The sequence below is a fragment of the Doryrhamphus excisus genome, linkage group LG20 (assembly GCF_037039965.1).
Source record: "Doryrhamphus excisus strain RoL-2023G ecotype Guam linkage group LG20, RoL_Dexc_Guam_v1.1, whole genome shotgun sequence".
In the NCBI taxonomy this organism is placed as follows: domain Eukaryota; kingdom Metazoa; phylum Chordata; class Actinopteri; order Syngnathiformes; family Syngnathidae; genus Doryrhamphus; species Doryrhamphus excisus.
Genome location: NC_136376.1, coordinates 6,657,969 through 6,676,540, shown reverse-complemented (window position 1 = coordinate 6,676,540; position 18,572 = coordinate 6,657,969). Strand labels below are relative to the sequence as shown.

Sequence of the window (18,572 nt, the reverse complement as noted above, 5' to 3'; positions counted from 1 at the left end):
ACACACACACACACGGCAATCGCAGCGTTTAAATAGATATTTAAATGGAAATGTATGGGGAAAGACAGCTGTTGGTATTTGTAGCCTGGAGTGCTGATTACAATGGGAAATTGTGAGTGGGGGGGTAGGGGGGTGTGTAGGGAGGGAGGGCGTGAGCAGCTGTGTTAGCAAGTGAATGGTGTAATTACTGGCCAAACCTCCATCATTAACCTGCATTGTCGAGTGCTGCCACTGCCGTTACCATGAGAAAGACTTGATTAATTGACTGCGAGGGCCCGGATTCCACTACGCCATACTTTGGAAACCTTCATTAATAAATACAAGTCTGTGTAAAAATAAAAAAAAGATATTTTATTTTAGCTTTTTTTTATTCTATGAAAAGTTGCCGTTTATCGGGGAAATTATTTCACAACTTCAAATTCATGAATTTTATGAATTTCTGCACGCATATGCGGAAGTCCTTACATTAAAATTAATTTATTTTAATACTTTTAAAATGATTTTCAGTATTTTAATGACACTTTGTTTAGTACTGACACTGATCTAATAAAATTACATATGGTCAATTCAATAAAATGCAAACAGGAACGAGCATCAAATATGACAAACATCAATCACTGAATTCCGACGAAGAATCGCAGCGCTCCGAATCATGGATTTATATAAACTCAAAACTAAGCGCAACTTTTAACAGATAATTCATCACAAATGGAAGCATTAATCTGACTTTATCAAAATACAAGATAATATTTGAAATTAAAACAGAGTCTAATTCAACATAATACCTTTTAATGTGCTCAAATATATACTATTATATCTATACTATACCATTTCTTGTAATAATTAATATAATAATATTAATATCATAATATCTTGTAATAACTATTAGAAAGCAAAATACCAATGCATCACAATATATTTAAAAATGTAATTCAGTGGACTGAAAATGTGCTGATCATTTCAATGAGTGACCAATAATACGAAGCCAACAGGTGGTCTTCAAATAAAAATACTGTTGTACTTAAATTCAAATGCTAGTAATTTAAATAAAATACAATGCCATCTGTATCTGCTACTAAGGGTTTTATGCTATGATGGTTGAGAGTACAACATGTTTGTATTGTGTGTGTGTGTGTGTGTGTGTGTGTGTGAGAGTGTGTATTCGTCAGGGTCTGCTTCTGCATGGGGTCTCAGGCACACACAGGCGGCTGATGAAAGCATTGGCGGGATGCTCCAATAAAGAGCAGATTATCATAAGCGACCATTGTCCACCTCTCAATTCTCTCTCCACAGCTACTACCCCCACTCTCTCTACCCCCTCATCCCTCCCCTCTGCTGAAAATGTTAATCGGGGCCTTTTGCTGGCACGGCGAAGCCCACTAACCTCCGCCAACTTAGGCGGAAAGAGATTTAAGAAAAGCTGCGACAAAACAAAGCCAGAGAGAAAATAAAGCAAAGTGTGAGGCGGCCACAAAATGTAACCTACACGTCCCTGGGCAAGTAGCTCCACGCTCCCCATCATCCCTCCCTCCCCCCCCGTTGACTCTGTCCACCCAGCTCGTTTTATCTGAGGATTCTCAGACAATGCCTAGAGGATCCCGTTCCCTAATCTTCCTAAAAATCCCCCTTTCATCCCCACTGTTAAAGAATGTATGAAAGGTTGACATGGAGCTGGAGAACAGAAGTGGGGGGGCGGTGGGGTGGGGGACACGGATTGCACATCTGGGAGGGAGGGTGTTGTCGTCATGCTGAACCGCGGAGGGCGGAGTCAGCGCTCGCCTACGCCGACTCTTAATTAAATTGTTTTGCTGCTCAAACATTCAAATGGCCGGCGGGATGAACAGAAAGAGCGGGAACGGGAGAGGTTGGATGTGTGTGCGCAATTGCAAAGGGACGGAATGGGGGTTAATCTGTGTTCTGACCCATCTGAACCTCCAAGTCTCACGGGCATACACACACACACACACACACACATGCACGCACACACACTTTCACACAAAACAAAGCAAAAAAAAAAAAAAGCCCAAATCCTTTGTTTTGTCCCCTTAAAGGCAAGAAAAAGGCAATGGGTTTTTAAAGAAGTGATCTGAGCTGTCTTTTCTGATCATGTGCTCCCTTCCAGATGACCACAAACACATTCCAGCTCTTGAGCGCTCTTTTTGGAACCCTGACAACAAGAACAAGAAGAACATGACAGAAGCCTTTAACTGCCATAAGCTTGTTTATGATCCCAACACTTATCAATGTCAGTCACAGTTGAGGTTGTTCCCAAATGTGCCATTATCGATCGAATGATGGAGCGCTCACCTTATTGTTCAAAGAGCGTAACAACATCGCAAAGAAGTCTTGTTTACCCCCTTGTTGTCAATGTTATGTGGGTTGTAGTCTAGTGAATGTAAATAGTCCACAAAGTAAGAAAGTCCTGCTTAACAGACGACAAAACAGCTTTGTTGGCATGGAGTTGATGAAGACTTTTAAATTGTCTACGATTGGTTAAGATGCCCAATTCAGATTCTTTTATGTCAAAATCTGATCCTTTATGTAGTTGTTCACATTACATTAGTCTTGTCAATGGGAACGCAAAGTGTCGGGGAAGTAATAGTAATGGTAATATTTCATTTGAACATGCATCAGATTACAATTGAACGCATCACAATCAGTTCACAGTTCCACATGTCCAAAAGGAGTAGGAAGAAGCAAAGCTTATTAAATCCTACCCCTCCATCTGGTACTTTTACAATCAGTAACTGTTACATTTGTTCACCTCCTGCTTTCCTAATGTAGTTAAATTTTTTATTTATTTATTTTTAATCACGTACCGAAGTACGAGGTGATATGACCATACAATGACATAATGGGTACCATAGAAGTCATACTCTTCTACTGTGTGTTTATGGAAATAAATATTGTGTCACTATGCGCTCTCCTCGGTGGGAATATCAAGGATTCTGTGTAAGGAGGGTCAATATTTTCTTAAGGAAATGATTAAGATTAATAAGAAGGAGTACAAGACTTGTGGCTATGGCTTATGATGTGTCTGATTATTGTGAAAATTATATAAGCCAAACTCCAAGATGTCAAGAGCACTTGGCTTTCAAAAGAGCCCAAAGCCATGGGTCTTCTCCAAATGCTTCATTTACTTTGGGTCTGACTGTTTTTGGGGTGTTTTAGCCCCCCCAAATCCCAGAATATTAAGCGGTTAAATGCAGCAATGAGCATAGCGAGCGTCTGCAAAGTGAGCCGAGTATTATAGCCTTCACACTTTTCCTTGTCTCGCCGCTGAAAGATTAGGCCGTTTATCCCATTAAAGTTGCTAAAATGCCATTCTTGTGTCTTTAAGCCTTGCGTGGAGGAGGTCAAGAAGAGTCTGCTTGCGCTTACAAGGCGGCCACGTTGGTAATCTGCCCAAAGTTACAATGATTAAGGTTAAGCTTCATCAGCAAAACCCTGGGATGAAAGGAGCGGCCATGCTAATATACTTAAAGCCACACGGCGGGCTGTTTGTGGTGTTATTCCACCACCGTTCCGGGCGTCGCTGGGCGTAAATCTTTAGTCAAACTTTGCGCTGAGGCTGAAATTATAACGACGAAGGCGTGGGAACATGTTTGAGTTGGCAGAAATATCACATCTTTTTCATTGTGTGTCTTCAACTGACCCGCACTCACTATGTGACTTCTGCAATCACTTCATGGTAATGCTAATGGTTTTATTTCATTTGAACATGCATCAGATTACAATTGAATGCATCACATAATCAGTTCACAGTTCCACATGTCCAAAAGGAGTAGGAAGAAGCAAAGCTTATTAAATCCTACCCCTCCATCTGGTACTTTTACAATCAGTAACTGTTACATTTGTTCACTTCCTGCTTTCCATAATACAGTTTAGTTTTTTTTTTGTTTTTGCTTTTTGTTTTTAAATACAATACCACCTCGTACCAAAAGTATGAGGTGGTATGACCATACCATGACATAATGGGTACCATAGTAAGTGTCATTATTATTATTATTATTATTTTGAGAAGCTCTGGTTATTTCTAAGCGTACTTACAGTACTATACACTGCCATGTAATATTAATTTGTGGAAATGATCAGCTCCTAAATTGAAAAAAAACCAACCTAATCCTAACCTCGACTTTTGCCAAATTTCCCTTCTTGTCGAGGAAGTCACATGGTCTGAAGTCTGAGGACCGATGATGTTGTAAAGCTTTGCAAGGCCACCATAATTTAAAGTTTTTCACGTTTTCTTTGGAGAGTACTGTGCAATATGGCAGTACAAACGTATTTCCTGGAGCCACAGGTTGTTGTCTAGGCTGGTCACATACCCATGAATACACAAGCCTACATCTTAAAATATATTCCTCGCCAACAGTCTTTTCGTTCTGCGATAATGATGCGGATAGGCCTTGTGTGTAAAAGTACATTAAACTCTTGCTGGATGCACCATTCTCCTCCTGTCCTCGCAGACACAAAGGCAGATTAAAGCGACATCAATCTTATCGGTGCATACCGCAATTTTTAAACATATGTTAATCTGGCGCGGGGCTAAAACTCATTCTCTCCTCTGTGCGCTTGTTTATCTCTTATCAAATGGGCGGGAGATGGCGACTAGCTTTGTGGCCATACTAAGTGCCATTATTTGGATAATTGCATCTATTGTCGCAGGTGATCTCGCCATTTCAAAACGTGGCCTTGTGGGTAAATAGGTACGAGGGCCGAGCTGGTGGAAAAAAAATTTGATTCAGAAGGGGGCAATGGGATTTTGCACAAGGGTGACATGACGCGTTTGAATGCTTCATCCCGAGAGCTTAACTATCAATGTGGCCCGTTTTATGTCCCACAAAAGCCTGAAAAAGTAACAATGCTGAGGTCAGAGGCATTACACACACACACACACAAGCACACACACATAGAAAGAAACTACAAGATAAAAGGTTGGTTACAAAAAAAATCTACATAACGATGCACTAACAGAGGCAAAGTTCTTATTTTCAGGTGCTTGTCATGAATGAAACACATTCCTTATTTGTGATCTTTTGCAAGACCACGGTACTAGATACTGCTGGGTTGTGCCTGTGTTGCAATAGTCCATTTACACACGTTTATAACCACAATGTTCGATAAAAGCTAAACAGAAAACTATTCAAACCATGAGCCCTTCAATGTGCAAATGTCAACAACTAGCAAAACATTCCATGACCAGCATACAATTTCATCAAACCAAAGACTAATGCTTGAAAGGTAACAGTAAGTGATGATTCAAGTATCATTCCTCTACTGATACAACTTACTGGACAAGCAGCATTTATACTTTCCTACTAATGTGTACATTTTCTCTCCTTTACTTTGATAAAAGCATCCATATAGACTTTGCAGATACAGAGGAATACTTTTGGACCTGTCTTTTTACTGAATAATGGTTTAAGAGGTTAAAGACATGACAATTGCACCCTAAAAGACAATGGAGGCCACTGGTTGCCAAAGAGAATCCACATCTTGTGTTAAAACACCCAAATATTCTTCCCGTATAACAAAGGCCGCATCAATATTCGCCATGTTGCAGGTGGGGAGACGGCCGCCTGGTGGTCTCCTAGCGTTGCACGTGTGGAAGGGCAGTCCTCCCAGTGGTGCAAGAATAACAAGTTCATTAGTCGAGAGGGGGGTGTCGCTGGAATTCAAATTCCCCCCCGACCCGGGCCCGGCCCCACGATTGGCTGGCGGCGTCAGCAGCGCGGCAAGACTCATTAGAGCCCAGCAGTAATTAAGAGTTATTAGAAAGTGAATTCTCCAACCGCAGATTAGAAAATTAAACTATTTACTGATTACATATTAATAGAAGACAACAATGGCGCTTGCCATAAGCTTGGAAGGCAACCAAGGAATAAATCTGTGTACTTAATTACCATAAACAATGGGGGCATAGAAATGGAGTTTTATGCACACTCCCTCCTGTAATGTGTCTGATATCAGAAGACACTTGACAATTCTTGTTCAATTATCTCTATTATTTAATGTGCTGTGAACTGCCTCTGAGTAAATAAATTAACCACCCCAATTACTTCGGATTCATCTGGGGAGGGCCACCGCGTAATAGAAAATGCAGCAGAAAAGTGCTGCATTGTGCCCTGAACCGAGGAGGCAATCGTTGCGGAGGGGGGGACAGGGGGAAGGTGTGTGGAAAAGGAGACAATGGAGAGGATGAAAGAGAGGAATGGATGGGGATGCATGATTATGAAAGAATGAAAAATGAAAAGGGCGGCTGTGGGTCAATGTGGGACAACTTGGCTCGGTGAGAGAAGCAATGTGAACCGTAACATGCAAAAGGGGGGGCGGGTTGTTGGAGGAGATGTCACAACAGGTGACTTCCTTGCTGATGTGACCAACAAGAGAAGATACATTTTAAAGTTGTGGCAACAGGTAGCGTTACAAGCAAAGCCTCTGTCAGCCAATCAGAAACCGGAATTTCTAGAAAAGGCACAACAATGATGAACCATACATGGAGACCAAATGGGAAAGGACAGGAATACTACTGCATATCATTGAATATAAATCACAACTACACGTCAAAATAATTACACTGACTGACATCAACATAAGCGTATGTCGACACAAGTGGAAATCAAAATTTAAAGTGGCCGTTGCTTGTGTTTTTTAGCCTATGGCGGTGTGTTGACAGGGCTTTCCTCCAAGCTTACTTTGAACAGGAAGTCAATGTGTGCATGTTTTAATGCTATTAATGCTACTGCACTCAAATTTTATGTTGACAAAAGAGGTCGCTCACAACGTCGATTTATGCAAAGGGTAGTAGCTTGAGAATAGTGAGAGATAAAGTTATACTGTAGAAAAACATCAGTATGACCCAAAGGTAGTGATGGGAGTAAATTCAGTATTGTAATTTGCATAGCGGGCGGCACGGCGGTCTAGTGGTTAGCGCGCAGACCTCACAGCTAGGAGACCAGGGTTCAATTCCACCCTCAGCCATCTCTGTGTGGAGTTTGCATGTTCTCCCCGTGCATGCGTGGGTTTTCTCCGGGTACTCCGGTTTCCTCCCACATTCCAAAAACATGCTAGGTTAATTGGCGACTCCAAATTGTCCATAGGTATGAATGTGAGTGTGAATGGTTGTTTGTCTATATGTGCCCTGTGATTGGCTGGCGACCAGACCAGGGTGTACCCTGCCTCTCGCCCGAAGACAGCTGGGATAGGCTCCAGCACCCCCACGACCCTCGTGAGGATAAGCGGTAGAAAATGAATGAATGAATAATTTGCATAGTATGACAATGATCCACTTTGCCTCATCTGTCAAGCAAACCCAGCCATCATCATTGTCACTTACAACGGTATCTTGAACAACATTGCTGCCTTAAAACCAATAAACGCCTGCACTTGGCATTAAACCAAACCAGCAAATGTTTGTCAGGTTAAAATTACCGATCTCCGCCACGTCCTGGTTTAAAGTATTAACCACATAAGTCACCATATTTGCTGAAATGGCTTGTTAAATTGAACAATGTTGCTTGTCGTAAGTTTGCGACTTTGTGGGTTCCACTGTATAAAAAAAAAAAGTAGAATAATGCAATCGTCCCGCTAGAGTCAATACAAGTGCAAAACACACAAAAAAAAAACAGTCGACCTGGGTGCTCCGAAGCAGCTTCAGTCAAAGATTCGAGGCGTTATCCTCAATGATAGCGAGGAGTAAGGTGACCTCGGCAGCTGAGGTGATAAAGGTGACTTCAGTGACCACTTGTCAACGCTCGGATGCCTGCGGACGTTGGACTAAAGGCACAATCCATAAGCTACTGGATGAGTTTGTGCAGGGATAAGCGCTGCAGAGTGAGATATGGAAAGCAAAGAGCAGTTTTTAGGAACCCAGAGAAGGTGGTTCCGTTTCATATTTAGGCGAGGCTTTTATTCACTAGCAAACAGACATTTGTTGTCTGCTTGGCTTGTTGTGTAAAGCACATTTTCTCATTTCCACTCGCCACTGATCCTACGAGGACAAGGCAAGCAAGGTGAATTCCTCTTCCTGATATCCTTTTCCTTATTTCGTCCTTCCCTGTTGTCCCTCGCCTTTTGCTTTTTGACTGATATTTTCCAGAAGAGGGCTGCAGGTGGAGGCATATATATATATATATATATATATATATTTATATGGATACAAAAAAATAGAAAGAAATCTTTATGGCTAAAGGTGTTTGAGTAAATCACCTGGCGTTTTTCTGGCTAGCGGCTGCTTTATCAGCGAGTGGAGGAGGAGGGGAAAACCGGCTTTTCACACCGACACAATGGCAGGTGCTCTGACGGGGAAGAGGGCACGGAGGCAGGGAGGGAGGCGAAGAAGAGCAAAGCCAACACAACAAACACGGGAGAAGATAGTCGTGATACAGGCAGCCAAATGGAATGGGGAAGGTGAGCCTAAATCCCAACCACCCTGAAAACCTCATTTTGCCTTTGTTTGTTTTTTGGGATGCTGTAGGCTGAATCCGACATATTTGGTGCTGATGTCAGACGTAAACCATATATGTTAGTAACTACTTAATAACACAACGACTCTGTATAACGCAACTAGCTACTTGTATGTCAAAGTGACTTGAAACGTAAGGTTAATGCAGGTGTTACACCACAGTTTGACCCTAGAACGGACTATTTCTATTTCCATTATTACTATTCAGAAATATTGTTTTGTAAATCAAGATTAACATTATTTTTTATTAAGTTAGTCAATTAATTTGTTCCATATGTACTAATAATTTATGTAAATTTTAGAATTTAATTTCAATACTATAATAATTAAAATTACGTCAATTTTAAAATACAATGTTTTTTTTATTTAGTAATTTTTTTAAAGTGAAAGCAGTAATTTAATAATACATCTGTATATTTTTAGTAATTAATTTAAAAGAATGTAAAATCTAAATACTTTTACACCCATTAATTGTATTTTAAAGAATTAACCACATAATTTTTATAAAAATGTTTAATAATTAGGGCTGTTAAAGGCAGTAACTAATTTAAATATGTCATTAAAGCCACATCTCTATAGTTATGACGGTAAACAGAAACACAATAGCGTCCCCCAAGCGACCTAAACGCAAACAGCAGTGCGATTCCAACACCATAAATTAATCTCCAACTCACAAACTTCTCTGGTCCTGGGAACGAAACTTGCTTATTGTGACTAGACGACCTTAAAAGGATGCAGTAACAAGATCGAAATGTCATAATTTCATTATTTGAAGAAAGTGATACCAATTTTAGTCTATGTCGACACAGTGAATTTTAAAATGATACAAAGAAATAGATAAAATGTGTCATGTTGGCCCCAGTTATTAAAGTTGACACTTTAAGTGAGACCAGCATTTGACTGATTTTTCCAGCTGCATTCTTGGCTGACAAGTGAGAAGCTTTAATATCGAGAATGGGACGCTTTTCTCCAATTTCACTCAGGGGACTTAACGGCACCAAGGCGGCTCTTTTGGCGGGGCACACGGTCTCATGTCTTTTAACAAGGCTTTTACCCACGGCCAAATCTTATTCGTGTCTGTAGGCCAAAGCAGAATACACTTTGTATGCGTGGGTGTGCGTGGATTTGTGAACTGTGTCCCTGCTCATGTTGTGTTGCCTTTTTTTTTTTATTCCCCGAAACAACCTGCCCCCTCCTTCACCTCACTTCCACATTTACTTTTTGCCTCCCTTTAACTCACCCCCGTCTTTCCTTACACAGCATATCAAGCGAGGCCAGATATGTACTGGGGAGGGGGGGTGTATGTGTGTATCCGTGCATGGCTGAGCACACTGTTCAATAGCAAGCGGGCTAGCTGGCAAAGCAAACGGCGACGCAGACTTTGGGTCGGGGCTGCGCTATCACACCCAGTTATCGTTTTCCCCCATGAAGGGCTCCCTTATCACCCCAGCCCAGAGAGGTCTCCCCTTCTTCTCCCATCCCTGATACACACTCCCACCTCACCTCACCCACTTCTCTCTCCCTCCCTTCACGCCCCCTTTCTCCTCCCTTACCCCCCTCCTTTCATACCCACCCTGCGCAACCAAGAGGGGGGTGTGGTGGTGGTGGTGGCGGTGGGGCAAGGGTAGTGGTGGTGGCTTCAAAGATTCTCTCGTGTTGACGCCTCACTCACTCTCTCTCCCTATGTGTGTGTGTGTGTGTGTACGCTCAATTTGCCAAAACAGTTTTTCCAGTGTAATTGGGCTTGGGGTACCTGTGTCCATGAGATAGCGCAGCCTCTTCTCCACGCGAGCCGCTCGGGCGTCTATGTGCCTCTGCTCGCTCTCCAGCGCAGACAGCTCCCCGACCACATACTGACTCGTGTCTTTGAACGCCTTCTGTCGGCCGCCAGGGAGGGAGAGCGAGAGATGGGGAAAGTGAGAGAGAGAGAGAGAGAGAGAGAGAACACGGTTAGGAGGAGGAGGAGAAGGGTAGAGCGATATGGCATGAAAGAGAAATGAAAGAGAATACAGGAAAACAGAGATGGATGGAAGCCAAAAAAAAAGTCATCATAAAACACAAATTCTGTTTCACTCATCATCAAGACTTCCTGCGGAAACAAAAAACAGGACAATTTCACTAAAAAGAAAAGTGCTAAACAACAGACACGCTTTTGTGTTTCCGTTTGATACTTTTCTTACTCGTTTTTCCACACTGCAAAAGATGCAGCAGAGCTTAGCAGTGTGCTTGTACAGCACCTCAATGTTCCTCAAAGGCAACACGTTGTGGAAAACTTTAAAATACACCAGAGTATCCAAATACCAATAACCTTAAAAGTCTTACAATATTGGGGGAAAATGCTGAGTCCAATATACACTGCAGACTGATCTGCGTGTATGTTTGTGGAGAGAGGTTGACTTATTTTTGTTAAAATATGACTTAGAATGTTGCCTGTGGAGTTAATAAAGGTTTTACAATCGCAACAGTTAACACCGCAGGAAACGGAAGCGCAGTTGTCTCGACAACCAGGCTCAAGGCTAGACTGTGACTCCGAATCCATCTGTTCTCCTATCGATAATGTTTCATAGTCATTCATTTGTGGTGAATATACGTTTTACAATTTAAAATGCTTTTAATGTGTGAATTTTAGTGTGAGCCACAATGTAAAGCTCAGAGTTAAAAATGTGTCATCTTTGAGTGCATCAGTTATTCGCATTTTGTTCGCTATTTGCAGGAGGTCTCAAACATGGCTCTGCAAATAATGGACGCATAGAGGGAAATGGGGATCTAATGTATTTTTATTTTCATAGATTTGTTTTAAAATATAAAAAAAACAAAGGTCAACATAAATGTCAAATTAAAAAAACAAAGCGCTATGTAATTATGATTATTTTCTAAGGAGGTTTTAATGTTTTTTTATTGCCATGTGTCCATGGTGGCAGGATGACGAAAAATGGGAATAATAGGGATAAACATGTCGGGATGCAAAATATGACCTGTTGCAGTGATTTTTTACCCAAAAATGTATCTAATTGCCGTCAGTTTTAATGTAAATGTTGCATTCAGGCCACCTTCATTTGTCACAGTCCATGTGAAAGGACACACAAGTGTTCATGTTTCAATCATTTATCTTTCAAACTTCAGACACACACACACACACCATTCCGAACTGCTATGGGCATGCTTGCTATTCCATGGAGCGTTTATTCAAATTCAGTACTGAGAATGCATGGGAAAATATCTCCATTTTACTGCTGATGCACTTCCTTTTTCTTAATGGGAAGAAGCGTACAAGGGAAAGTTTTTTTTCACTCCCTTGTTCCACCCAAGCCAGCACTTTTCCCTTTGCTCTCTCTAATGTGCATCTATGTGTGTGTGTTGATTCCCTGCAGCCTGTCCCCCCCCACCCTTCAGCCCTCCCCTCCTCGTGCGCTCTCGCTCTATCGCCATATTTTTCCTTGGCAAATCAATTTTACACATGATCAGCCCACTCCCCTTGCCGCACTCGGCCCAGCCGTAATTAAGAGGAGGGAAATTACCATATATATTATATTAATGCAAACATCATTCAGCAGGTAATTCTTGGCTGATCGGGATAATGGAAAGGTTGAACACCCATTAACCCTGGAGCCCAGGCAGCGGTGGTGGGTGCGTGTGTGCATGTGTGTGTGTGTGTGTGTGTGTGTGTGGGGTCGCCGATAGAGGAGAGGGCTGCCTGGCAAGAGAGAGATTCACCCCACTGTCTCCACTGACACACACTCAATGAAATTATAGCAGTCTTACACACACACTTTGTGCACTCAAGTTCAAACACAGGCCGAGAGGAGTAAATGCGCGTGTGCACATACGCCACTCCTTTGCAAATACACACACCTCCAGTGGATATCTAACATTGTTATAATTAAAATGGCAGTGTGTTAGATCAATACTAAGATGTGTGTGCAGAGATGAGAGGACAGGCGAGACAGAGTGTGTGAACTTTGGAAAAAAGGGTTCCACGGGAGGCAAACGTAACAAAAAGGAGCAGTTAAGGAAAAAAACTGCTGGAATTTTCTCAGGAGAAAAAACCCACTCAATCATAAGTGGAATTGTATTAACATAACAATATATTTATTGTTTATAATATTTGTTTTTGTCTGTTGGCAACTACAAAAAAATGACTTTTGGAGTTCCTCAAGGGTCTATTGTGGACCTTCTACTCTTTAACCTATACATGCATGTATAGGTTAATTAATTTTGAGTTGAATTTACTTGAGCTAATTAGTTAGACTAAATCAAAAGTGAGTTGAGATTATTTGAGTTCTATTGTTGATACAACAAAAATATTTGTTTATTTGACCTAATAAAGAAAGTTCCCAAAACAAAGCAATAAGTCACGTGAACTTGATCTTTTAAGTTGGAGAAACTTAGTTGTGAGTTGAAATTACCTGAAATTATTTGGTAGATTTTATCAAAATTTTAAGGCAGCGAGGTTAAACAATTTTTTAAGTTGAGTAACTTGGATTTTTTTTTTTTAAAGCGTGCTTCCACTTAAACAGATTATAGAAAAAACAAAATATGTTTCGATTATTATGGACAACGAAACGGACAAACCTCTTCTTCAAACGGTCTGAGGATGTCGACTTCCATCTGTGACCCCCAGTCGTCGTCCTCAGTCTTCCTCGGGTCCTCAGGAGCAGACTTTTGTCTTTTCACCTCTGGGAAACAATGAAAAGTAAGCAATTAATACCCAATCATACAAAGATAACTCATGAACCTGAATTCTTCTACCAATCCCGCGAGGATTCCACAGTGCATGGACGCTAATTTGTTGCATCTTTCTGCAAACCCACCTGGTCGGTTCTCCACGTACTGACTAAAAGACTTGAGTTGTGTCTTCCTGACTGCAGAGTCCTTGTTGAAGACCACGGGGTTGCGCAGCCTCTCGGTGGCACGGCGCAGTCGCTCCGCTCGCAACTCATCTGCGTTCTGTCCGCGGAAAAGAATAAGACGCCATTAGAACAAATAAAACGATATGCTAAACACTTTGTGAGGAGTAATACATGCACAAAACAAGCACAGAAGTCGTAAAGGTGGAATAAATAAAAAATAAGGAGTCATTCCTTGACACATAAGTCAAACGTATGGTTGAGTTGGCTTAGTTTTACGGCGCATCCTTTGTGATGCAATCCCATCATTTATCCAGGCTTGGGACAGGAAGTGGACATCTCTAATGGCCGGGTGTTGGAGGTTGTGGTGTTATTTGCACAAAACGCCTTGCTTATTGTACTGTATATGTACCGTTAAGGTTTTTTTTTTTGCTTTGTTTGAGCATACATTCACTGGTCATTAGCTGTTGACTAATTTGTATACAGAAAGGACTTGATTAGATGTTAATAAATTATGAGATTACGTATTTATTCTCAATTTCTTTGCTTTACCGGTCTTTATTTACCTGCAAAAAAAAATAAAAAAATGCATTAACACCTGATGCCTCCTCATGGAACACTATGGAACATCTGCTAGAAGGTGATAGGTTAGCAACACTGGTTTGCTTGTTTGCGTCTACAGAAAAACGCACATACACGAACATACTCACATACCCAGCCCCTCCCCACTTACTCCAGGGAGATACAAAAAGGAAGCAATTAACTTGACTTTCAACAAAACCCCAAGCCAGAAAATATATTCAAATTATGCAAAAAGGGGAGAAAAGCTATTGTTTTCAAAGTGAACACGTGTTAAAAAGCTCCACGCTCGCTTCTCCCGCTATCAAAACCGGCATGCACAAATGCTTTATTAGCGCGCCTCCAAATGAGCCAAGCCGAGTGGAAAAGAAACCGACGTAGGTCGGTGCAGGCGCTAACACTAATAAGACGGCCAAAAGTGCAATAAAGTCGACAATTAGGGCAAACATGTTCCGCCGCTTGAGACGGAGGGAGATAGTCAAACGGCGTAATAGAGAGAGCGTGGAACTGGCTTTAAAACGAGGAGCTTCCGATAGCTGACGCTCAAAAACAAAGCAAGTAATTAAGTCTTTCCTTCATTTTGTTTGCTTGGGTAAATCTGCCAGTCACTAAAAACCTCATGTAGAGTCACACGGAGGGAAATCTATTCATGAATTGCAATATAACAGTAGCCTATTAAACATTGTGGAAGACCTATCATCAATGATCCACATCGGTCAGTGCTCCTGGTCCTACAAGCTCTACCAGCTGCTGTTAACCAAGTCAGTCAAATGCTTCTTTTAACAAGGAGAATAAATCCGTAATAATTGGATATTAAGAAGTGATGTTGTCCTTGTTGTGAATTCAAGGATATGCATTTATTTCACTGATGACTGTTCGGACTGTTCAGAGCTGCTAGGCCTGCTGGGAAATGTCAAAGAGGGAAATGGTGATCACACGCAAACGCTTAAAGACACACAAAGCTAAATTTCTGCCCCCTTGGGACTGCATTTGGGTGGCAGGCTGGGGGGGGAATTGGACATAAATACACTTGTAGCCACCTGTGATGCGATCGCTCCTCTACAGCTAGATTTGGGGTGCACACATTCGCAGTGTGAGCACAGTGGATTTGGCTGGGTGAACTTTGGAAAAAGGGTTCCACGGGAGGCAAACGTAACAAGAAGGAGCAGTTAAGGAAAAAACATCTAATCAAAAACCCACTCAATGCTAGTAAGTGGAAATGTATTAACATGAGAATATGTTTATTGTTTATAATATTTGTTTTTGTTTGTTGGTAACTACAAAAAATGACTTTTGGAGTTCCTCAGGGGTCTATTGTGGACCTTCTACTCTTTAACCTATACATGCATGTATTTCAATTTCAATTTAAATGTGAGTTGAATTTACTTGAGCTAATTTGTTAGACTAAATCAAAGTTGAGATTACTTGAGTTCTGTTGTTGATACAACAAAAATATTTTGTTTTTGACCTAATAAAGAAAGTTCCCAAAACAAAGCAATAAGTCACGTGGACTTGATCTTTTAATCTTTTTAGTTGGAGAAACTTACCTGAAATAATTTGCTAGATTCAATCAAAATTTTAAGGCAGTGAGGTTACAAATTTTTTTAAGTTGAGTCAACTTGGATTTTTTTTTTACAGTGTGCTTCCACTTGAACATTCATTCATTCATTCATTTTCTACCGCTTTTCCTCACGAGGGTCGCAGGGGTGCTGGAGCCTATCCCAGCTGTCTTTGGGCGAGAGGCGGGGTACACCCTGGACTGGTGGCCAGCCAATCACAGGGCACATATAGACAAACAACCATTCACACTCACATTCATACCTATGGACAATTTGGAGTCGCCAATTAACCTAGCATGTTTTTGGAATGTGGGAGGAAACCGCAGTACCTGGAGAAAACCCACGCATGCACGGGGAGAACATGCAAACTCCACACAGAGATGGCCGAGGGTGGAATTGAACCCTGGTCTCCTAGCTGTGAGGTCTGCGCGCTAACCACTAGACCGCTGTGCCGCCCTCCACTTGAACAGATTACAGAAAAAACTAAATATGAGTATTGAAAAGTATATAGAACATTTAAAGGCTGCGACCGTGAACACAACCTGGCTCAACTAGCAATATGCCTTCACAGAACTACACAAGGTGGAATAGGAGCTGTTGACACACAATGCAAATGGAACACCTGCCCACTTGGACACCCCTCTGTTCTGGGACCAGGAGATATTAGGGAGTAGCCCCCCCACCACCGCCACCTCCCGTTCTTTCTTTTATCTCTTATCGTCGCCATCATCTTGGTGGTAAGCCGCAGCCATGGTGATTCAGAGCTTTTTTTTTTGGTGTGAATGCGGACTCAGAACGCAGGCGGGGAAAGGGGTGCTGTGTGACTAATGCTGCCGTCTGCTGAGCCCCACGCAGCCTTATCACGCACGACCGGGGGGGTAGCGCAGCACAAATGCACAATCGCTAATGAGAGGGAGCGTGACAGCGTTTGGTGACGCTCCTACAGGTTGGTGCTCCCTCCTGGTGGGTTTTTGGGTGTGAATGTTATGTATACATTATAACACCTGGACAATACACAATACAGTCTCAATATGTTTACATTGAACTGTACATAATGATGCTGATTCACCTCAGAGGAACCCGCTCGTGGAAACCAACTCATCAAGTCCCAGTGGATGGTGTTCTTTTTTATGAAAAAGTGGCATTTATGGGCTGCACGGCGGACAAGTGGTTAGCATGCAGACCCCACAGCTAGGAGACCAGGGTTCAATTCCACCCTCTGTCATCTCTGTGTGGAGTTTGCATGTTCTCCCTGTGCATGCGTGGGTTTTCTCCGGGTACTTCGGTTTCCTCCCACATTCCAAAAACATGCTAGGTTAATTGGCGACTCCAAATTGTCCATAGGTATGAATGTGAGTGTGAATGGTTGTTTGTCTATATGTGCCCTGTGATTGGCTGGCGACCAGTCCAGGGTGTAACCCGCCTCTCGTCTAAAGACAGCTGGGATAGGCTCCAGCACCCCCGCGACCCTCGGGAGATAAGCGGTAGAAAATGAATGAATGAATGAATGATGTGTTCAAGGTGTGCTTGAAGCTAATTGCTGTGTGGCTACAGGCTACAAATGACCACCGGGGCCGCTCTTTGGACACCCTTGCTCTATGGTCTCAAACTCCAAATTGTCCATAGGTATGAATGGGAGTGTGAATGGTTGTTTGTCTATATGTGCCCTGTGATTCGCTGGCGACCAGTCCAGGGTGTACCCCCGCCTCATGCCTGAAAACAGCTGGGATAGGCTCCAGCACCCCACGCGACCCTCATGAGGGAAAAGCGGTAGAAAATGAATGAATGAATGAATGAGTGGCATATGTGCATTTCGACCAAAAACTGTTACATTTATGTCAATGTGTAACGCCATGACAACTGTTGTCTAGTTACACAGCATTCAAATGTGCACACACTGACTTCCTCTTCAGTGCAAAGTATGCTGACGAATAAAATCATGGCAATGTTAAACTGGATTCTGGCATGTAGCAAAACTTTATTGTCCTTGACAAACACTAAATTTCTGTATAAATGTAACCAGACATCCAAATGGTGACGCTATTGCCAAGTGGTTCAAGTAGAGACACACACACATCCACACACACACACTGTCTGTTACTCCAATGGCCTTAAAGGACTAAGCCCTTTTAGACTTTGAACACAAGAGGGTGTTTATGTGAATCAATGATCAAAGTGAGGCCTGTGCCACCATAAGCACTGAGAGCATCACTTGTTGGACACACAAGGCATGTATACACACACACACACACATGCACGCACACACACCTTACTCCACTTGACATTCAAAATCAATTAAAGTGATGTTAAGACCATCTGACCGAGTCGTTGACTCAATATTCACATCAGAAGATACAAGCCCATGCCGCAGTGACACACTGGAAAGGTCAGAGTCAATAGAGCCTCCACTGTTACGTGTTCGGTGGAGCACCAGTCAGCGTGGACTCCTATGAAGAGGTCGGACCTACTCACAGCGTCAGTCACCTGACAACTGAGGTCAATCGGACCTAATTGATTGGACTGACCCTTTGATAGTGTACAGATGAGGGCGGGGTTGGAAGCTCTCAGTAGAAAATAACAGGTGTTTGTGGGGGGAAAAAAACAAGATGGTGCATACCTCGGCCCCTTCAACAGGGCTGAGTGGAGAGCTGGAGGAGGCGGTGGTGGGCGTGGAGGATGAGGAGGAGGAGATGGAGGAGGATGGGGATGATGGCCCGGTCGCTGCGCACGGTTTGACTTCGGCGAGCTTCTTCAGCTTCAGGTCCACGTGCTTACTGTTAGATCCTGAGGAACACACACACACACACACACACACACACACACACACAGAAAAGTACATAAACAACCTTTATTCATATTTTGTTAGCTTATTCTCACATGCATTTACTGTATAGTCTGTAATAATCTTCATACGCAGACATTAGACGCCTCAATAGCTGATTATCCATGTGTATTTGCTTTGTGTCATCTTTGCTTTACATTTTCTATGAAAATATGCTTTAGGTCAGGCGTCTCAAACACGCGGCCCGCGGGCCAAATGTGGCCTGCAGGACACTAGTTTGAGGCCCCTGCCTTGATATGAAACTTTAATGTTAGTGCGGCCCGCGCAAGTTTGATATGGAT

General features: G+C 42.4%; 1 protein-coding gene across 4 annotated transcripts in view; it reads right to left on the bottom strand.

The window, feature by feature from the left end:
• The window catches only part of ehbp1 (EH domain binding protein 1), a 119,209-nt gene that overhangs the window by 17,912 nt on the left and 82,725 nt on the right, over positions 1-18,572 (bottom strand). For all 4 annotated transcript variants that reach the window (XM_058058175.2, XM_058058180.2, XM_058058176.2 and 1 more), the window contains 4 exons: positions 18,067-18,233; positions 13,276-13,411; positions 13,037-13,140; positions 10,218-10,341 (listed from right to left, as the gene is read on the bottom strand). In XM_058058175.2, coding sequence (XP_057914158.2) covers positions 10,218-10,341; positions 13,037-13,140; positions 13,276-13,411; positions 18,067-18,233 — 531 coding nt within the window. The remainder of the gene's footprint in view (positions 1-10,217; positions 10,342-13,036; positions 13,141-13,275; positions 13,412-18,066; positions 18,234-18,572) is intronic.